General features: G+C 32.4%; 4 protein-coding genes across 5 annotated transcripts; 1 reads left to right on the top strand and 3 right to left on the bottom strand.

Moving 5' to 3' along the window:
- Nucleotides 1–205: 205 nt before the first annotated feature.
- LOC108211720 (uncharacterized) lies at nt 206–4,986 on the bottom strand. The gene is made up of 5 exons (XM_017383397.2): nt 4,857–4,986; nt 4,255–4,458; nt 3,622–3,754; nt 3,407–3,521; nt 206–561 (listed from the first exon to the last, which is right to left on the bottom strand). The coding sequence occupies exons 2-5, from the start codon at nt 4,428–4,430 to the stop codon at nt 494–496; spliced, it is 492 nt and encodes a 163-aa protein (XP_017238886.1). The 5' UTR covers nt 4,431–4,458; nt 4,857–4,986; the 3' UTR covers nt 206–493.
- A 1,022-nt stretch (nt 4,987–6,008) lies between these two features.
- On the bottom strand, nt 6,009–7,179 carry LOC108213774 (NDR1/HIN1-like protein 6). The gene has a single exon (XM_017385566.2). It carries the CDS (start codon nt 7,013–7,015, stop codon nt 6,206–6,208), a length of 810 nt encoding a protein of 269 aa, XP_017241055.1. The 5' UTR covers nt 7,016–7,179; the 3' UTR covers nt 6,009–6,205.
- A 1,065-nt stretch (nt 7,180–8,244) lies between these two features.
- On the bottom strand, nt 8,245–18,277 carry LOC108215110 (phytochrome-associated serine/threonine-protein phosphatase 3). The gene is made up of 10 exons (XM_017387460.2): nt 18,014–18,277; nt 15,853–15,999; nt 15,531–15,598; nt 12,735–12,792; nt 11,236–11,346; nt 11,058–11,108; nt 10,500–10,643; nt 10,331–10,426; nt 10,174–10,245; nt 8,245–8,624 (listed from the first exon to the last, which is right to left on the bottom strand). Exons 1-10 carry the CDS (start codon nt 18,092–18,094, stop codon nt 8,541–8,543), a joined length of 912 nt encoding a protein of 303 aa, XP_017242949.1. The 5' UTR covers nt 18,095–18,277; the 3' UTR covers nt 8,245–8,540.
- A 2,539-nt stretch (nt 18,278–20,816) lies between these two features.
- Nucleotides 20,817–22,998, top strand: LOC108211674 (UPF0426 protein At1g28150, chloroplastic). 2 transcript variants are annotated; one of them, XM_017383336.2, is made up of 3 exons: nt 20,817–20,976; nt 21,068–21,187; nt 22,549–22,998. In XM_017383336.2, exons 1-3 carry the CDS (start codon nt 20,914–20,916, stop codon nt 22,723–22,725), a joined length of 360 nt encoding a protein of 119 aa, XP_017238825.1. In that variant the 5' UTR covers nt 20,817–20,913; the 3' UTR covers nt 22,726–22,998. The 2 variants fall into 2 exon arrangements, with proteins under 2 accessions (XP_017238825.1, XP_017238824.1); XM_017383335.2 differs by having other exon boundaries at nt 22,546–22,998.
- The last annotated feature ends 274 nt before the right edge of the window (nt 22,999–23,272 follow it).

The following is a 23,272-nucleotide window of genomic DNA, read 5'->3' as shown; positions in this document are numbered from 1 at the left end:
CACCCCCCACAACCCAAACAAAAAAAATCGTAGTCAAATAAATGTCCCAATTCCCCCCCCCCCCCCCCCCCCCCCAATATCGTGTCAAATAAATGACTAGTTTTAATTGATTTGTATACACACACGAGTCATGAGTCTCATTTTTATCAATCTTCGTGATGTGAGCAATCAAACATTGTCAACTAGGATTTGGAGAAAAAAAAAATAGAAACAATTTTTGAATATCTGGCATTTTCCATAAAGCAAAAACATGTCGTATAATTCAAACTATAAAACCTCCCACAGAAAAGTTAAACTACTAAAAACATCATGTCAATTGTACAGGGGAAACTGTTAATCTTCCTCTTCATTTTGTTTTCCTTAAATTCAACTTCAGTCTGGACAAATAACCTGAATATGGATTACGCAGAACTAAGGCCTTTCAGATTAGACACAATCCCATATCTTGATTCTTTTTTCTAGTTCGTAAGTCTCTTAAACCTCTCTAACATTTTCATTGCTCCTGCACACTGCCTTCTGCTTCTCCTTCTTCCAATTTCTTCTGTTTCTCTTGTTCTTCTTCTGCAAGATGTCAAACTTTAGTCAGGAAAGTATCTTAGCAAAAAAACTGGTCTCCATCTAAGTATATCTAACAGAAGTAATAAGTTCTTCCTAAGGATCAAAATGCAAAAGCAAATCAAATCAAAAAAATTCACTTTCAAGGATGGATTAATCACTTAATAGTGTATGAGAAAACAACCCTAGTTATCCTTCAGCTCAAGCTGACCAAATTAAAATCACGGTATATAATAATATAATCTGTATAAGCTGATATGGAACGTAGCACAAAGTTAAATTACTTAATTTATCTTATGATGTTATTTAAGGATGTTACTAGTCTTTGTTTCACAAAAACAAATTTTCACAACCAGACTTTGTTGAAAATGTCCAAACATTAACAAATGGCCAGTAAGTATCCGATTTTTAGATTCTAAGATATTTTAAAGCACTGCATATGTTCTTTTGCCCAAAATGTTGTGCCAACTGTCCCAAGACATGGCTCAGTCTAGACTCTAGAGGTAGTGTCTGACACAAGTACCCAAAATCTACACACTAATTGAGGTCGAATAATGAGTACATGTCATATAGCCACAGCGTCTAAACCTATCAGTGTGGAATACAGGTGATCGATCAATGGAAAAGCATGCTTACTAGCTTAGTTGTGTCTTTACTTGCATTTTGCAAGTAGGCGCAAACTTAGCAAGTAAAAGTTATGACTCTAAACAAACTAGCTTTTTAAACCCGTGCAAAGCACGGGTTGCTTTAAATTATTTTTTCAATATATTTTATATCTTTTTATTCCATTTTTTTTAATTTGAGGTTATTTGAATTATAAAAGTAATTTAAATTATATATCTATTTGTATTTTAAGTAATATTATGTTAATGATGTAGGTACACATATCCTCACTATTATGATATTTATTAAAATATAAACATTAAAAATATACACTATTTAAAATTTTTTATATAATTAAATTACCACTTACCTAAAATTATTGAAAATTTGATATATTAAATGAGATTCTTGCCGAATCAGAGTCTTTGTCATATAGTTATGTATTATATTTAAAATTATTCTAATATATATATATATATATATATATATATATATATATATATAGAGAGAGAGAGAGAGTTGGGCTCAATGGAGACCTAAAACTTTGGAGTCTTTAGAGACTCTCAGATCTACCGTTAAAATAATCGGGCAATTAATGGACATGATTAAATATTCTTTATCCTGCATTTCTTATCATGCATTTCTAGTAATGTAATATTAATAATTTACACTATTCTTGTCCTTCATTTCTAATAATGTATTATTAATAGTCTTGTCCTGCATTTCTTATTTTAATTTTAAAAATCAAAACTATCTTTATAATTTACACTATTCTTGTCCTGCATTTCTTGTAATATAATATTAATAATTTGTCCCGCATATTTCTTATATATCTAAGTGTTATTTTGTCTTGCAACAAATTCAATTCGTTGCAGGACAATGACAATGAGTTCAGTGTCAATCATAGCAATGTCCAACTACATCTTTATTTTGTATGCAATTATTATTTTTATTTGTTAGGATTTCGATAATTGAACACCAATATTATAGAATTATTATTTTATGTTATGCGGGATTTAGAAGTACTGCTTGTTCACCGATTTAGAAGTGCAGGACAGGATAGGGAGAGAAAACAAATGTGCAGGACAATTAACATGAGCCCTTGGATGTGTAAGAAATGGATGGCTGTGATTAAGTCTCTCCATCCTCCACAAAATTCAGTCTCCATAGAACTTTTCTCTCTCTCTCTCTCTCTCTATATATATATATATATATATATATATATATATATATACACAATTTTATTAAATCATAATATTTAAATATTCTAAAAATCGGTCGATCAACCGATTAGTCGATAATCATACGGATTTTTAATCAGATTTGACAAAATTCGGTTAAATTGATGATTTATTGGTCTAAAATTGGATTAATCAGTCGAAAATTAGAAGAATATTAAAATTTACAAAATGTGTGGGGGAAATTTAAAATTTTAAAAATGATGATATATACATACATACATACATACATACATACATATATATATATATATATATATATATATATTCTTTACATATATAGTATTAAATTAATTCTGAATAATGACCCTACTAATCATTCCGATAAATCGCTAATTTTCTGATTCCCGATTTTTAGAATTATGGATATTTATTTATTTATTAAATCATAATTATAAATATAATACAAATATATGTATTGGATTTTTAATTGTAAAGTAATTAATGTATAATGAATAGACATTAATGTTTAATAAATAGGTTAATATTAAAAGTCAATAATAACTTTTATATAAAGTATATATATATGATAGTGAGCAAGGGTATATCAGTCCTTTCGAATTAAATTACTCAAAGTTCTCCTATTAGATATATAATAGATTTCATATTTGGTGCTAGAGCACTCATGAAAGGAAAATAATTGTAGTTTATGTAAAAGAGTGGATGCCACTTCAGCTTCTCATCAAAAAAAAAACCCTAACTCACTTGCCTTCTCCTATAATCTGGTTTGTGATTATGCCACAAACTATTTTGTTGCTTGCTACTTAAAATTGACTCTTGCACTTTTTATTAAGTTTGTGCCTTCCACAACACTAGGTACAAATACAAAAGACCACTAAAACATGAAGCCTTGACTTCATGAAGCCTCAACTTAAACGTATAATGTCTGGAAATCATATACCTGACTAGATGTACTGTTTAAGAAGATAAGTTGCCTAATTGCACTGACATTGGTAGCTTATATTATTCAGGATAGAACTATGAATGCAGATAAGTAAATGTTAACATACCCATGAGTTGAAATATTGCTTTCTGCGTGCGTTTTTCGAGCTTGTCAAGTTTCTTCTGCACATCCCTTCTGAGGTCCCAATTTGGCTTTTTAGGAGCAATATTCAGAAATGGATCCTAAACAGATCCAAAAGTCAGAGTCTCATCGGTAGGACACCAAAATATACAAGTGCAAATAATGAATTAAGTGAAGTAGATTTTTTGACTGCCGACTGACCTCTTTATCATCCTGTTCAGGAGGTTCTGTTGCTACAGGGTCTTCAAACTTTGGTAGCACTGGTGGAGCAAGCTTACCTTCTTGAAGCTGCTTGTCATGAGGAAGGTAATTACGAAATTTCATGTTGACATTGCTGTAAAAAAGATAAATCCAACTTAAAAGAAAATTCACATAGCTAATACAATAAATACAACCTGGCACCATGACATAACAAAATTCCTCCAAATCTACAGCCAGTTGATGGTATAGTCTACTATACAAAAATTCGCTATCATAAGCACAGATTTTTTCTGATAAATATTTTTATCTAATATACATATTGTGCACTTCTAGTCGGTGGTTTGCATCTTTTACCTATAACACAGTAATATAAAAGTAGAAGTAAATCATGCTTATACAATAAATACAATCACATTAGCACATAATACTAAGCAAAACACTAATATCAAACCCATCAAAATATCTCATAACTTTTGAAATAGACATTGATACTTAAAACATGAACTTTCACTGGTATGCATCAGTAAAACCCAGACTAATATTAATCACAGTGAAACAACTATTTTTTTTCAGTAAAAAATAGTCATTGAATAAGAGAGCTAGAGCATGACTAAACATAGAATAAAAGCTTACTTCTCTTCTTTATCTCGCTCAGCATCATCTTCAGGCTCATCATCGCCCTCAGCTTGAACAGGCTTGTCATCCTCAGCAGGAGTTTCAGAAAGTTCTCTCGCAGCTTTCAAAGCTCTCAACCTCTCCCGACGCTCTGCAGCTGCTTGCTCAACACTGAGTTCTTCTTCACTGCCCATTGTTTCTCTTCAAAACACTTACTATCGCCTAGAAGAATCCAGATACATTCATCAAAACACAAACCGCTATATAAAAACAGTCCCCATTCACAATAATCTCGCATTAAATTCAACAACTCGTCTTAAACATTCATCCAAGACTATTCTTGTTTCACATAAATTAACTTGTTCACGATGTACTTATTTTAGCTTATTAATCTGACTTGCACAAAATTTTCCATTTACGATAAAAACAAAATCAGAGAGTAGAAAATCAGAGCATAATGATGAAGTGAAATTAACATGACGATTAAAATTAGGGCAGCCAAATTGGGTGAATGAAACCCTAGGTTTCAGAAAGACAAAACAAAACATGTGAATACACAAACATATTTGATACATGAGTAAATCGGAAAGTGCGGGGAGCAAAGTTAAGAGGATACTAACCAACGTCGTTCGGTGCAAAGCTTGAAAACTCCAGTCCAGCAAGAGGAGCTAAGAACAGTGTTAAATCGCAGGTTCTGTCTGTACGGATTGGTGATGACCAGATTACAAAGTATTTTGTGATATACTCTTTTTTCTTTTCCTATTACTAATTTATATATCTAATTTATAAAACTAAATAATTACTAATTTATATATAATTACTAATTTATATCTTGTTAGATTCATATTCACGAGTATTTTAATACGGTGAAGTTTTTATATTTAATGCTACTATGAAATGAAAGATATTAACGATCAAAAATATGCGTTGGCAAACGTGAAAAGTACAAACAGAAAAAGTATTTAAAGACGGAGAGAGTATTTATTTCGGTTTAAGTAGGTGCTTTCCCGTATAAAAAAGAATATATAGGTCTACATCCTAGAGTCACACAACAAAATGGGTTTTATGTTCAAATAGATTTTTAACACTTCTATTTAATTTCTAATTAAAGTAAATAGATTTTGAAAATAGGCTTAAATTTGAAATATATGTATATGAGAACATATATATATATCGACTTTTATTATATTATTAAAATAATTCAATTCATTAAGACAAGTTTAATGCATTACTCCTTCTCCCTCTCAGGTGTTTACGTTCACTTGCACGCATTTTGAGACTCTTATAAAGTATGGTTCCATAATATTTTTTTCATAATTTTCTTGTTTTAAATAAAAGTTTATATATCAAATTTTTATTCAGAGCAAAAAATATTTAAAAATATATCATGAAACTATATTTTAAATGAGTGTTGAAAAGCGTGTCAAAAAGTAACGTAAAAAAATGAGGGGACAGAGGGAGTATATCTTATCATATACTCTGTCAATTTTGTGAAATTAAAGTTAAAGTTTATAATTTCGATGATATTTCATATGACGTACTAAAAATCGAGTGATCAAATCCCCCTCCCCGATTAATGAATATGATATTCTTTTTAAATATGTGGTATAGTAAGTTAAACTAGTATATTAAATATTATTTTAATATTAAATATATCCGATTTTTAGTTTGATTAATCCTTGCTTTACTAACACTCTTGCTTTCTAATTTGTTTTTGAAAATTAATAAAATTGTATGGTAGGGAGCAGTAGATAAAAATTTGTTTAGTTTCTTCCAAAGTTTGTAGCATAAATTGTCCAAACAATTATTACAGACCATTACAGAAACTGATTTATAAACACCATTTAAAGATTGAATTAAAAGAATCAATCAATACCCATAATAACAAAACACCAATACCCAAAATTACAATAGTAGTCCATGCAAAAGATCTCATTTAACCTATAAACCCCCACACATTTCACAGCCTTCACAGCTTCAATTTAAACTTGCAAGAACTAGCTTTGATAGTGATCACACTATTGGAGCTCAATGTGTCAACAATCAACAGACACTTCCCCAGTATTCTCACTTTCCTCAGCTTCAACTTCCCAAGTTTGACACTGACAGGAACATCCACTTTAAGGTCTAATGGGATCCTTCCTGTCTGTTGTTGCTCCTGCAATGCCCCCAACAATGTGTTTCCATATTGTGCTTGCCCCGTTAACGACACGTCTAATCTAGTTTTATTCATATGACCTTGGTAAAATTTCGGAAACTTGCCTTGACATAGTTTTGTTTTTGCATACCATACACTTAAGTGGCTTCCTTGTTGATAGTATATTCCTATCTTTTTGTTGGGGTTTTTTGCTGTGATCTGGACATCAAATTTAGCGTAGAGACTGCCATCTGTGTTTAGCCTCAGGTCGGAGATTTGGAGGCGGTCCACAGAGTATTTAGGAATTTTTGGTTGAAAAACCAGATAAAGAATGCCTACTATGGCTCCAAGAATTATGAGAATGAGGATCAACAGAGAGATTGTCCAGCAGATGCATTTGCAGCAGAAGCTTCTTGATTTACGTCGTGGTGGTGGTGATGGGATTAAGGGGGTGGTTTGCCTAAATTGTGGTGGTGGAGGGCCTGGTGGAGGTTGTGCCCGCGGTGGAGCTGGATTCATGTCTTTGACATGCAATAATGATCCCCCTCTTTCGGAAGCTTTTGATGAAGAATTGGCCACTAGAGGAGCCGTTGGAGGTGCTTCAATATCTACTACAGGATGAATTTTGAGATGGTCAGCCATGTTGCATCTATACAAGATATTTCTGCTGCTGATGGAGTTGTTGCTGAATGCTGCTATGAATATGTAAAGCTGATGGAGTTGTTAATATACAAAGAGACCATATATAGTTAAGCATATGGTGTCTGTGTAGGTAGCACTTTGAGGAGTTGGATTAGAAATTTTGCAAAGTTCTTACCTTCCTTACCTAATAACAAAACAATGCAAGATGTTGGTGACCTACAATACAATTGACTTTATAATAGGTAATCCTACTGTAAAAATAACTTCTGCTCAATTCTGCTCTAATCCAAGATTTTGGATGCTAGGGGATCAATATAGAGAATATGAATGAATATATGACTAGAAAGTGACACATTAATGTAAAAGTAGTTTACCAGCTATATTAGACCTTCAGCAAAGCCTAATATCAATATACTAAAGAGAGACTCAGGTTCTGTGTTCGAGGAGTACGTTTAAAAAATTAGTGTGTTGAAAAAAATGCCGACAAAAAAGTAAAGTTTTAGAAATCAGACAATAATTTGATTATTTTCTTCATAGTTCATATTTTGAGTTATGATATAATAAAGAGTTAATTACAAAGCGCATCCTTCTAATTTGGGTTAATTGCAAATATTACCTAAACTTCAATTAATTGCACAATACATCCTTTTTGAATTGCTCTATTTTCGTTTGTTTTAATCTATCAATATGTTAGATTAAAAAGATAAAGTAGACTTAAAAGTTTGTAACATTACATTTTAGTTAATTCTTAAGTTTATTTCACCATTTTAATTTTCATTAAAAACGACAAAAATAAAGTCAAAATGGTTCAAGATGAGGTGCCAAAATATGTTAAGGAATTCTATAAAAAAATAATATTTTTTATAGAATTTGATCGGAAAATATGTTACTTAGCTTTCAAAAGTTGAAAAACAACTTTATTCAAAAATATGGGGGAAAAATAGCTGTTAAGCCAAAAATTATTGTTCGAAAAAACTGCTTTTAGATTTACTAAACACTTTATCACTAGCTTTTTGCTAAAAGTTGACAACAACAAACAGAACCTTTAACTTGGAGAAAAATCATAATTTAACCAAAAGATGGCAAACATTAAGATTGACTTATTTGAAGCAAAAAAGACATGCAGAATCTTCAGTTTTTATTGTAAAGACCAAATCCTGGTACCAACTAATACCAAGACTCGGCTACAACACCACCAAACAAAAAGCAAGAGACAGAAAACAGTCCCATTGTCGAGAGTAATCTAAGATTTTATACTTTTGATCCAAAAGTGAATTACAATGTAACATCGATATAAATAATTACGAAACTTGAAATGAGCAAAACAGTTGACCACTAAAGAATCTTTTAATACACAGGTCAGCTATCCAAAATCACAGATATCAAGCACAGTTCCCATCTTATGTGGCTAGTTATCCACGCAGTCGCAGTTCTAATCAAAGTAACTTCTTTAATCTCTTCGACTGGAGCAGCAATAATCAAGTGCTGAAACCATCTCACAGTTGACAAGACGAACAGATATCACTTACAAGAAATAAGGTACCCCTGTTCTGGGACCTCGCATCTGATTGTTTTCTTCAGTCTCAGTAAAGAATTTCACATCCCTCTCCTGATGACATAAAAAGTAGCAAAACAATGTAAATAACATAGAGTATAAACAACCCAATATGTCTGATAACTAAAGGATATTAGATAGTCGTTTGAAAAACAGATTAAACTACACAGATAAAAACGTAAAAAAAATCTCATGATCAAGTTACTGGAGTTTTACAACTAGAATCAACATTTTCATCTACATAATAATATTTCAATTATTATACAGGCTTTAAGCTCAAGTTTTCACCTTGATGGACTATAACAAATGAACTTCCAAACCTCAGATCATACCAACAAGGGAAATTAATCAACGGAAAAGTTCAACGCTTTGCATTTCACATTTGGACCTGTAATATGTTGGCATCTAATGTTGTGTTTGGTTGGGGAGGGTGGAATGGAATGGAATGCAATGAGTATAAATAAAATAAAATATTAGAGGAAGGAGGGAAGTTTTCATGAAAATGAGTGAGTGTAAAATTGTTATGATGAGATTTGATAAGAAATTGGCTATATGCAAGAATGGAGCTTTCCTTGGGGTGTGACTTCAGGTATAGAGTGTAAAGAATGGAATGGAGGAAGGAATGAAATTTATGAACAAGTGTCCATAATATAATTCAAATTTATTCCATTCCTTCCAAATTCCTTCACCCCAAACAAACATTACATAAGTATTTGATGTGTAAACTTAAACAGTAATGGCAACAGACATGTATGTTTAAATAATATAACATAACAGCTCTAAGAAAGTATTATTATGGTATTTGTATCATATAATTTTAAATATCTGCTTTAGTATATAATAAGACTAACTATCATGAGTGCTCCAATTTTTATCCTTTAGACAGCAAATCTAGTATTTGACTCTTTCAAAAATATCTAGAAGTTGAGTTCTCCCAGCACATTCAACTAAAATTTACTAAATGCATTTAGAAAAGCTTCCACGGTACTTCTGCACATAAAATAGGAAACAACACCGGAATTTGGGTTTGACCAAAAGATAGACTAACCAATTTGTTGCAACAGATATAGTTACAACTTTGTCAAAGATGAATCACGTATACATTGAGTAACCTACTGTCAGGATCAGTAGTTTTAAATAAGAATAGTATCAGTTTGGTAATTCAGAGTCAGTTAGCATATTATAGTCTATAAATAGTTGCATAGTTGTAATTTTTCAGTAACACGTCGTCATGTTGAACATTTTATTATAACTTCGAATATTCCACCAGGCTTTCTCTCTATACATTTCTATTTTGTTTCTCCCTATCAACAATTGAGTTCTTTTACAAGTTTAGTCTCTCTCCTAAATCTCTCTTAGCTAGATCTCTCTCCATCCCTCTGTAAAACCTCTACCTTTCTTGTTAGTTTTCTGCATATAAAACCTTAAACACCAAAAGCACCTACTTGTTTCCACTTACAAACCCTAGTTCCTGACAACTACCATGACAGAACACACCATCATTGCAGACACTATCTGCATGATAGGGTACTACAGCTCGACTCTGAGACCCCGCTTTACTATCTATATATGTAGGCTGTAGCATAAAAGTTGAACATAGTACCATATTCTCATTAAAGCTAAGTATCGAGGCAACATTTCCACATCTGTAACAATAATTTGGCGCAGACCATACCTGCAAAGATCAAGAAACAAGGAGTCATATTCAGACAGAAATATTTTCAATTACAGGTCCAACCAACAAAACATAAGTGACTCACAGTTACAAGTCCTTTGTCTTGAAACATGTACTTAAGACCTTCTTGCACAAGTTGGTGGGCTCGACAAACCAGATCAAGTTTGTTGATATGGTTAAACTGAAGTTAAAAAAAATGGTAAGAAAATAGATACATGCAAAACTGTGTAGCTAGACACAACTGCTACTCTTACTTCTGAAGTAACCCTGGATCCAAACAGCCAGCCAGCACCACGAGGACTGACAGCCCACGTTTCGATATCTTCAGGGTCACTCCACATCAGGTCACAGAAAGGGCCTTCATGTGGAATTTCACAATTTCTATCAACAACTCTAATCTGTGAAGAAATAAAACCATAAATAAACTTAATCCTCAAAATTTGGACAATACTTCAAAAAGCATAATATAACACTAAACAATGGTTACAATAACAGGACATACTACTAGTTTTCATTGCACAGAATCACATCTCCTAGAGAAAGCCAGATTCCTTTTACACAGAAAGTGCACAAGGCCAGATCCCTTATAAGTTATACCTCATGCTTTAATCTTCTGCTTAATAAAAAATGACTTTTAAGCCTTCATATACTAGCTAATAGACAAGCTGAAAGAAGCAATTTATGTTTAAGATAGTTCAAATCTGCTAGAGTTGCAAGTAACAAAAAAAATCTAATCATCTTCCTGTATAGTACAGTAGACACAGCAGCTTTTCAGAAAAAAACTAGTAAAGTAACCATACAATAAAACAAACCTGATCTACGGTTCTAATGTCTGGAGAAAGGCCACCATGAACACAGAGTACCTAAAATTTAAAAAAAATAATGACAGACATCAATTTAGCATACAAGCACAAAAGAAAAGAGGACGAATAGAGGTAATACATGCATAAGAATACACACAACTATAGAAAGAGATAAAGAAGAGCATACCGTGCCATCTATGATTGCTGACAAAGTTAGATAATCAAAAACATCAGTGCAATACCGCCAAGCATTAGCATTTCCATACTTTCTTTGACATTCATCATAGAATCCATAGACCTTGAAAAAAAAGGGTAATTTTAATATGGGAACCGGGGATAAGTAATAACAAAACATAGTACAAAACTACAACCTCAAAATCTCAGTAATTATAACATAGAAACCATGGATAAGCAATGACAAGACATCTAAAGCTGCCATCAGGCAGATATAGGTACGTGAACATTTTGAACCAAAAATATTTAACACAACACTAAGCAGCAAAATTTTAGCTCCATGGCTTTATGACAATTTCGCAATAACGTTACTCAAACCTTTTAGCTGGACATTGTCAAGAATTGGTGGAAACCTGACTAATGAATGAAATTATTTTGGTATTTCTGTGTTTAATTAACTAAAATATAAAAACATGCGGTAAAAAAGCGACAGATCATAGAGAAATAGATGTGAATGCAGAAGAGGTAGTAGAAACTTGGAAATAGAGATACAGATAGAGAGACAAGGGGCTTGGTGGAATAATATTCCATTTTCATAATAAAAGCATAAACACAACTGTACTATGCTGCTGGTACTTACACTACAAGTACAGATATAAACTAATCTTCCTGAAATGACCTTTATACTTTATACCCTTACAGGTGTACTACTGTCACAATACTGCTACTACACTGTCGCTAACAAACAGACATGAAGAGAATGAAAGATTCACTGGCTTAATTTTCTGAATACTTCACATAGCATGACATGATTAACAGTCCATTCAAAAAAGGCCTAAAAGGTTATATATAACTCGCTAGTCACAGAATGTAAATCCTAACGCACTGAACTATGTTAAATATATAAATACCTGCTCCTTGTTAATATAGTGAGCCTCCTAATATATATTTTATGGCTTTTACATACATTTACATTAGGAACCACAAGAACAAAGTACTTCAGATGGAAATCCTTATTTGTTACATGTGAAAAAAGTGCAGCAAACTACAAAACAGCACCTTTTACCAAGCATAGAAAGTAATGCTTGTTAAGTATCTTAACTTGTTTCATAATCTTCCATTTAGTTCAAATTTGAACTTCTGTTTTACTTTTAATTTACTCTAGAGAAGTAAGGATTTGTCAGATCATTATTAAGGATTATTATACTATATAAGCCAGCTAGGCAGAAAGGAAATGAGCAGAACATTAATCCAAGCAAAAACGGCACCACAAACTATGTGCACCACAAACTTTAAGATGGCTAAATATAATCTCTAAAATCTGGGAAGCTATTAGCAATGCATCAAATAAAGGAGCAGAAGCACTGGCGATAAAAATTCATTAAACTCAGTTGAAATCTACTGATTTAAATAAGTGGTAATTTCCTCGTACTTTGAGCCATAGAAATTTATTACCCAAGTCAATAATCATGTAAGAAAGATAGCTGTTACATGTATCTGAAATAATTATACCTGTGTGAGTTGCCTGCTCTCATGATTACCACGAAGAAGAGTGATATTTGCAGGATATCTGGTAGCAAATAAGAAAAAGCAAACCACATAAAATTAATCAGCAAATCAATTAGCAAACGCCGAATTTTCACGCTCACTCAACTGAAAAGCATGATTGCAAGACCCCGAGAATTCCTTTTCGAGCAGATGACAAAATACAAAAACACAGATGTGCACATAATACACACACACACACACAGATATATAAGCTCGAGTGAGCAATATTTTGGCTCGAGGACATGTGAGAACTATTGTTCTGCAGTCTGCCAATGTACTGCACTTTTTGCATATGCTGTCCCAAAGTTCAGTCCATTTGTTATTACTGTTCTTCGCTCTGTTTAAAATAAATAGTGACTTTTTGTGGCTCATATACATCAAAGCAGCCAAGGAACTAGGATTTCTTAAAGAAGAATAGGAAAAGGAGACTCGGCTGTGACTCCTTTAGGTCACAATCAACTTCAAGAGCAGCATATTAAAGATCATCTACTAGGCGTCTGGTTGACAAAGATGAGGATTCAGAGGAGATTGAATTTGTTAAGAATGACCATCCAAATTCAGGCTATGATGATGCTTTGAGATATTTTGCGATGAGGATGATGCCCCAATATCTGAATTTAACTTAATTCCGCTAGTATTAGTATTTCTCATATTCATGCTTATTGAGTCGACGACTAGTCGACGACTAGTCGTCGAGTAGTCGGGAAGTCGTTATTTTGAATTACTCGTTGAACGACTGAGTAGAAAAGTCGGTCATGGGTCAAACCCGACCCGACCCGGTACCGACCCGGTCCAGTAAGAGTAACCCGACCCAGTTTAAACCTATACTTACCTGGGAGCTCATCAGCCGCTGCGCCGCGAATCCGGTAAGCCATCATCTCTCTCCTCTCTCTCCTCTCTCTCTCCTCTCCTCTCTCTCCTCTCTCTCTCCTCTCCTCTTTCTCTCTTCTCGTCTTCTCCTCTCTCACTTCTGTTTTTCATTTTTAGGTCATAGCGATGTATATACACACGCGACCGTGTGTATATAAGGTGTGCAGTACAGTACAACTGTACAAGTAGTACATGTACTTGTTGATTGTTTTTTTATGTTATTTAATCTTTTACTTTCAAAATTAACTCTAAATTCTGTATTTATTTAAAACGTTTTAATATTTATTTTTTAATTCTTTTTTTCCTGAAAAAGGTATATATTTTTTATCCAGTTTTTTTAATTAGTATTATATTAAAAAACATTTTAATAATAATTTTTATTTAATATTAATTAATTTTTTCATCTTTTATTTAAAAATAATAATTAAATTCTAGTTTTATTCAATATTAATTAAATTTTATTCATATTTATAATTTATTTTTTCTATCTTTTATTTAAAAAAATACATTCTAGTTTTATTTTACTTAAAATATTTTGATATTTATTTTTTCTATCCTGTTTTATTTAATTAAAAATATTTAATAATTATTTTTAGTTAATTTTTATTCATATTCAATAATAAGATTATCACTTTTTTTATTATAATATTTTGCAATTGATAGGGGGGGGTTGCTCTGTTTCTTATGCATGCTTTATTACTCAGTTTTCAAGTTTTCGGTTTTCCAACTAATAATGTCATGTCCTAAATTTATGCAGGGATTATGATGAAGATGCTGAAGAAATACCATCTGTGACAGCTACCTCTAATACTAAATATGAAATAATTTATTTTTATCTATATTATATAATCTTTACTAAATAAATATATAAATATATATATTTATTTATGTATATCACGACTTGTCGACTTATTTCGACTAGTCGGGCGACTTGTCGACTAGTCGATTCCAAGGTGTCCGGACGCCGAGGCTCGACTTGTCGACTTAATAAGCATGCTCATATTGGCTATAAGCTTTTTGACTACTACGCATTTAATTATGTTAAAATATCTATTATCCTCCAAATAAATACTAATTTAAATATTTTGTGTGCTTCGCTCTTTTCACTAAAGCCCCAGCACCCCGTTGCGCATCAGTGCGCTTTTTGCTTTTCACAACTATGAGAAGAATATATGTTGGCAAAGATACTGGGTGACGTATTTACAGAAGCAACACAAGAATACACATGTTATCTCACTATACAGGTGACATTTTTACATATAATGTCACAATATCTGTTGAGCTTAATCTAGTTTGGTAACCACCAATTTCACAATAATTTTACATAAATTTCCAAAATCAAGTTTGGTAGTTTGTAATTAGAAGATCTGCAGTTAAATATTTTGAGAAGTCATATCTCAGATTAACCTAACTGAGATTTTAAATTTAAGACATAAGACACGATACCTAGGAAGCATAGACTCAGATACGGCGACACGGGATATATATTTTTAGAAGTACTTATGGGTGTTATATATATATGGGTGTGTATACAGATGACAGAAAAGAGGTGTGGATGAGCGAAAAGAGTAAGAAAGGCTTTGATATCAGGTTAATTGGCCTTTTTAAGATGGGCCGAGTCCATGGCCGTGTCGCTCCAATGTCGAACGCAAGTTGACTACCATAATCGTATGCGTTTCAACACGCCACATGGCGAGTTGGACACATACTCAGCTGAGTCGGGCAAGTCGGACATGCATACGGCATCCATTTTGAAGAGTCCGTGCTAGGAAGCACGAGAATCATTACTGGTGTTCACATTTTTTCATGCAATGATAACTACCATAAAAAATATCATACAGGCACTAAATATGCACGAACACTCAAGGAGAAAACAAGATCCATAAATACCTTGCTTTAAGAAGCAACAGAATTGTAAACACTTCAAGACTATTGTATCCGCGGTCAACATAATCTCCCTGCCAAAAGTTTCACAATTTAATTTAAAAAAAAGCATTAAGAACAACAATTAAAGTAGTTCTGAAATTTAAAGGCGCCGCAGAGAGAGAGAGAGGGAGAGGGAGAGAGAGAGAGAGAGAGAGAGAGAATTTAGTGCAAAAATAATTCAAAGCCATAGCTTAAGTAGTTCTAAAATCCAAAGCACAAGAAACACACACATACTCACACACACACACACAAAGAGAGAGAGAGAGAGAGAGAGAGAGAGAGAGACCATAAAAATATAATTTGTATCTGGTACATGACCTCCTGTCTGAAAAAGCTTCATTAAGTCATGGAACTGACCATGAATGTCACCACAAACTGTAACTGGACTGTTAACAGGCTGCACATTCGATTCTTCAATCAAAATGTCCTTAACCTGAAATAATTAATATATACAATGCAAACAAATGAACTCAAGTCAGTAGTAATCTTTGCATACAAATGCATATATACTTAATAGCTAGTACCAGAAAAGATAGCCATAAGATGAATTTATACAAATAAGATACAAACGCTCGAAACATAACCTAACAAAAATACCCTGCTTAAAAATGGAACGGATGAGGTGTGCACGATAAAAGATTAAATATAACTTAAATCCCACAACAAAGAAAAATACTATATATACAGAGTGACAACCAAAAAATTGGAACATATATTACGATTAGCATGCTTAAAATATTAGTACTGCCAATTGTGCCCCAGGTATCAGAATCACTATTGCAAGTTGGCAGTAAAGTGACGGATTCGGTGAATCCAAAAATAAGGAAATTCAGGTACCATACGATATGGAATTTAATAAAATATTATCATATATACACACACACAAACCACGGGTCACATTCAAATCAAATTAAATATTATGCATCAAAGGTTAAAAAAAAAACTTAAAATTTGAAGTCCAGTAGACAAACTGAAACATCAGAGAGCACATGGGTAGATAAAGTCAAATATTTAATCTATGAAAAATCATGTTCACACTTCACACCATACATATATACATACAAATATCAGGGACGGCGATCCACATGTGCAAGTGGAGCCTTTGAACGGGGCCCCAAATCAGGAGGGGCCTAAAATGTGTGTATGCATAGTATATTTATATATTATACATACAATTCAGTGTTTGACCCATATATAAAATCCTTTTGAAGGTCCAATATAGTAACAGACGTGCTTGATTACCCATTCCTGAAAGGTTCTAGGATCGTTCATTGTCCATTCATTGAGAAGAAATTGGTTTAATTATTATAAAAATTTAAGGGCCTCGGTTGTATTTTTTTGAACCGGGCCTTCAGAATTCATAAGACGGGCCTGATATATATACACAATACTTAGAAACAAATCAACAGATTACATCAACAATTAATAAATGAACAGAAGATTACTGATAAACTAGACGAAAGAAAAGAGAAGAAAGAATAAGAACCCCTTACTGGAAAAGAAAGCAGGAGGCTACCATTGATTGAATAGAGACGCTGAAGTTGTAAGAATGAAGACGCAACCCCCCGCCCCTCGATTGTAATAAGAGCTAGTTCTTTTAATTCATTTTAGGTTTGACTTGAAAAATTACCAACTCTACCCATACAGCACCCTCAACTTACAGGATAGTGTGTTGACTTAAACCCCCCCCCCCCCCCCCACCTGCTTTCTAGTTAGCTGTATACGGAAATAGTTATACGAGCACTTGAACAGTATATATTCAAGATTATTGATCATATAAGCAACTACGGTCCAACACTATGAAGAATCTAGAGAATTTATTTTATTTATCAAGTTTCTACATACTTGTTAATATATTACAAACCAACTAGAAAATTCAAAATGAACCGAATAGTTGCACCCAGACAAGACATATGACGCTTCAAACTATCCCAACTGTAGGCGTAATTAATATTCACAAGGAAAAACCTATCTGAAGTTTACATTTTACGCAAATTCTTATAGAAAAGACAATTATCCGAGGCTATTCCAGTAAATTCATGATGTTTAATACATCATAACACGGAAACCAGCAAAACTACAATTAAACTAGAAAAGACCAATCAACGTCATCAAACGTTAGTTCCCATAATACCGGACGTAGCGTATCTAATTCCAAGGCAGGTTCTTTACCATCATCACATAACCCCCACATTTCTTTTCCCCATTACCCATTCGGACCAATTATTTATGACCAAACACCAACCAAGCAAAAACAAATTCATATCAAACAGGGTTTATCAAGAATCATAAGAAAAAACTAAACCCAACATTATAAACACAAATAAACAACAATCAAACAAAATCCCAAATCAAAGAATCACAAAACCCTAATCCAAGATCAAAGAATCGCAAAAACACAAACAAATAAACACAAAATATTAATAATATAGAAATTAAACGCATACATATTCGCAGAGCAGCTGAAGCTCATCTTCAGACAAGTGTTGGCCTTCTTTAACCTTTGAAATCCACAGATCCAAATCCATCAGCCCTCACTCAATCACCTCCTGTGAATGTATGTATATGTGTATGTATAATAAAGATAGAGCTTCAAGATGTGGAGGCAAATGGGGTTGGGTCGGAATTTGTGAAACGGGAGGAGACTCCGATTGTAATGAAATTTTTGAAACCCTCGTTTTCTTTTTCTTTTGTTTCTCGATTTGTAATTTCTTTTGCTGAGATCGAGTGGATCCAAATTCATAATCGTTTGACACTTTTACCCCGGCCGATATAGTTTTAGAATATGCTATATTTATTTAGAAATTTTTGTTTTTAATTAATTTCTTAATTTTTGTAAAATTGAAGTATTAACTTTCACAGTATTATTTAAATAATAATTATAATAAATCTTTAATACTTAAGTATTTAAAAAGTATAATTTATAACTGAACAATATATAATATTCGAAAATAATTTGACGGTATAATACAAGATTTAATATATAATATTATATGTATTTTGAAACTTTAATTTATGGAATGTATTTTTTCGATATTATTTTCTATTCAAGTAAATTATTATACTCTACAAAAATATGAAAATATATACTTAATTTACTTGTGTTATATACATAATTTTACTTGATATAAGAACATAAACCCTAGCAAAATTAAATATTAATAATATAATCATTTATCAATATCATTAACGACTACATTTCGACTTCAACATGTTCATGTTCATAAAAAACTTGTAAGATTGATTTAGGGTTCTGGCCATAGCTTCTCCGCTTTTCCCCCTGATTAAAACTTCTTTGCTCTTCTAACTTCTCCAATTGGCCGTTTTTTCAATAAATTCAAAATATGATCCTTTTGGATAAATTCTTGTTATGTATCTTGTTATTGGGATTGTTAGTCATACCCATTTTTTTGGGATATTAGTATTTTATGTTCTAGTGTTTTTGTGTGAATTCTATGAATTTCGATAATTTTTCTAATAAGTACTTATACAATATTTTGGATGATCCATAAATCTCGTATCAAATATGGCAAGTGGTGAATATCGTAAAAACCCACCTTTGTTGTTAAAAAAAATGTTCATATTTTGAGGGTATTAGCGCTGTAATATATCAGTAGTTGTAAGTGAACATCGAGCAACATATGTGCTTATGTGAAAGTTAATTGCGATACTTGATGTAGGTTGAATTACTTGACATACGATTATAATACTTATTAGATCAAAGAATTTAGAAATTTTATGTGTTAAGGACTTAAGGTATCAAAAACAAAATGATTATTTGTTTAACTCATTGTTTTTTTTCACAATCAGGTTATAATTGACAGTTCGAGAATTTTTTCAAACCGGGTTTCATTATTTTATTAAATTCTTCGTTTTTCGTCCAAAAATAATAAGAAATATTTCATATACAAATGATATAAATAAAAAATAATAAACTATTCATGAATGTTAAGACAAAAACATAATATACCTATATCTTTTTAAATTCATTAGTAAAAATAAATTAGAAATTCAAATTATGTATTATATAATGTAATCATTTATCGGCGTCGCTTCATGATTACGCGCCGACTTTTCGATACTAATTAAAATTAAAAAACAACTTCTATAATGAATTATGTTATTTAAAAAAAAGAAGGGAAATCTACAAAACTACCTACCTTTTCTTTAATTATTTACAAAAATACTACCTTCCAGAATTCTTTTTAAAAATACCTTTTCATAAAATCTTTTTTTCAAAAATACTGTTGCAACTTTTGCAACCTCATCTGCAACTCCAGGCGGCGCCAGCCGTGTTGCAACCTCTTTTGCAACTTCATATGCAACCAAATTCCTGATTTCAAGTTCCAGTTTTCGAATGTCGTTTTCGACCTCATTTTCGGAATCGATATATATATATATATATATATATATATATATATATATATATATCGATTCCGAAAATGAGGTCGAAAACGACATTCGAAAACTGGAACTTGAAATCAGGATTTGTAATTGCATATATGGTTGCATATGGTTGTATTCAGTTGCATATGGTTGCATTCAGTTGATTCTATTGTAATCTAACGGCCCCGCCAGGGGCACACCATACATCTGTTGTTACTTACAGTTTTCAGTTACATTTAGTTGCAACTGAGGTTGCAAATGAAGTTGCAAAAGTTGCAACTGCAGTTGCAACTTTTGCAACTGCAGTTGCAACCTCAGTTGCAACTTTTGCAACCTCGTTGCAAAAGTTGCAACTGCAGTTGCAACTTTTGCAACTGCAGTTGCAACTTTTGCAACTTCATTTGCAACCTCAGTTGCAACTTCATTTGCAACCTCATTTGCAACTTTTGCAACTTACAGTTTTCAGTTGAACTAGTTGCAATTGCAGTTGCAACTGTTGCAACTTTCCATTTTTATTTGCAACTTTTGCAACCTCATTTCCATTTTTATTTGCAACTTTTGCAACCTCATTTGCAACTTTTACGGCTGCGCCGCCCAAGGTTGCAAATGAGGTTGCAAAGGTTGCAAATCGTATTTTTGAAAAAAAAATTTTATGAAAAGGTATTTTTAAAAACAATGAAAAAGATGGTAGTATTTTTAAAAAAATAATTTTACAGATGGGTATTTTTAAAAAGATCCCAAAAATTAAATAGCAATGAAATTACAAATTAATTGTGAAAACTTAAATAAAAATAAAAAATAAAAAATTAAAGGAGGAAATGCTTTGTAAAAAAAAAAAAAAAAAAGAGAAAAACCGTTACAATAAAACAAGAAGAAGACCGGCACAAAAATCGTGCAACAAACCAGACAGAGAGAAGTGATAATACAAAGCTATTTTTTGTTGAAAAAGATAAAGAGAGAGATGATGATGACCTCGACGACGGCTTCAGTGGCTCCATTTTCTCCTCCAATTTTAACCAAAGTGGTATCAAACCCCCTCCTTTCTTTTCTTCTTAGCCTTCTTGATTTATTCATTATAATAATTTTCTACTGCTTTTTTTTGTTGTTGTATACAGTGCAGATATAAAGAAGCTGCTGTGTATGGAAAGCTTGGAAGCAGAAGCAGAAGAGTTGTTAGTGTTAAAGCTTCTTCCTGCAATTCTTCCGATGAGCCCATTCTTAGAGAAGCTCTTAAGGTAGCTTCTATTCATTTTAATTCCAATTTAATAATCGAAACAACAGGAACAAGTGCCCCATATGTTTTTAAATATGTGTGTTTGATTTAGTGGCAACCAATTAAGTATAATCTTGTTTTGTCTGTTGGGACTTGGGAGTTTATTATTTCGATAATGGTATGGAAAGGTATGATGATGCGGCAAAGGACTGTATACGATTTTACCCAAATTACTTGCAGTACATTGTCAAATGTAGGATCGATTACATAATTTGTCATGGAAAGTTCCACCCTATCGGTTTCTCGGCCTAATCAACTCGCAAGTTAATTTTTTGAGTTGTTTTTATTTTATATCCTTGTACTGCAAGCTTTAAGGATGAATGCTCTCATTCAGATTTGAATGTTGTTGAATTTGAACAATAAAATGGAGGAACTTCCACATTTATGTATTTGATGTTTTCTAGTTTCTCATATAAATGGCATAGATTGGGTAAGTGTATGTTTTTCTGGAAATGCGGAATGACAATTTCCGTTTTCTTCGGGAAAACAAAGGAAATTGGTTTGAAGAAATTCTAGATTTGCACATTATTCGGTGACAAATGAGGGGAACTCTGTATTGGTTTCAGCACTGTTTTTGAACACACAGATATCTACGCTATACAGATACTTGCCATTGACATGCTCAGTGTTGAAATCAGTGGGTGCAGCGACACTGTGACAGTAAATATCTAATACCAGTTGCATTATGTTTTGAATTTTCCAAGAAATCATTTTTAATGAGATCCAGGATGTTAATTAAAACATTCCCTTACTAATTACAATATAATCAAGTTATGGTTTGCCTCCATTTTACCTTTTCCTGGCCCTTCTTTTAAGTGAGATGACCTGTGCATGCTTTGTTTGCTTTGAACTTGGACAGTGAGCATCTTATATAGTGTTCTGTTATTATCAGGTTGGATAAATTCTTTTTGTTTGCAGAGTGAGTATTGTTTCTAGGATGTGTTATAACACAATGATTGGTTTCTTGTTGTAGAGTTCACATACCGAGAAACACCACCAGCCTCTTAAATTGTGAATCTTTATGTCTATATTTTTGCGATGCCATATTTTACTATTTAGCTGCACTAATCAAGTCAAGGCACTTAAGACTTTTGAGACACGTATTGTCATATGAAATCGCTGGCTTCGGCATATACCGCAGACAGTGTTACAGACACATTATAATTCGTCTTTAATTGCATGTCAACTATATTACAAATCTGATACTATATATGCTTTGGATATTTACCTACATCTTATTTGAAATTGTGGTATTAGGTTTGCTTATATATAGTCCAAAATCCATTTGTCTGAATCCTGAAAAATTTGTTTTCATAAAAGCAGGAGCCTGTTGCATTCTTGGGAGGTTTGTTTGCAGGCCTTCTAAGGCTTGATTTGAATGAAGATCCTCTCAAAGAATGGATCAGTAGGACTGTCGAAGCCTCTGGGTTAACTGCTGAAGAAGTTGAGGCTAAAGATGATGAACAAGACAATGTTCCAGAAGAGATTGAGATAGAATGATCCAAACCAGAATGATTTCCTCCTTAGCCACAGTTGAAAGTGGAGAAGGGTCTATATTTCACGACTGTAATACATGTAGAAGCCATGCCTTGTAAAGAACATGTATCCTTAATATGAAGTTAAAAGTACCAGATTGTAATCAGTACCTCTTTATTTTCTCTATTTATTTTTTAAAATACGTATAGATGATAATGTAATCAAGTTAACTCACATGTTCATTGGTTGCTTGTATTTTGAAACTCCTATAAAGTATAATTTCATAATTTTTTTTAATTATTTATTTTTTGAATGAAAGTTTAAACATCACAAGTTCAAACTTTCATTCAGAAAAAAAATATTACTCCCTCTGTCCCATTTTAGTTGTCATATTTCCAATTTTGTTGGTCAAATTGACTATATTTTGGTCAAAGATTACAAGTCACTTACTCATTATTTTAAAAAACAGAAAATTACACCTTAAAGTAGATTAAAAGTTATTTCTGGTGACATATTTTTTTTATTTTGTCAATTAATAAAATATTAATAAATTTTAGTCAAATTTTAGTCA

The sequence above is a fragment of the Daucus carota genome, chromosome 3 (genome assembly GCF_001625215.2).
Source record: "Daucus carota subsp. sativus chromosome 3, DH1 v3.0, whole genome shotgun sequence".
Taxonomy (NCBI): Eukaryota; Viridiplantae; Streptophyta; class Magnoliopsida; order Apiales; family Apiaceae; genus Daucus; species Daucus carota.
Note: the sequence above shows the minus strand (reverse complement) of the source record. Positions and strands in the feature narration are given on the sequence as shown.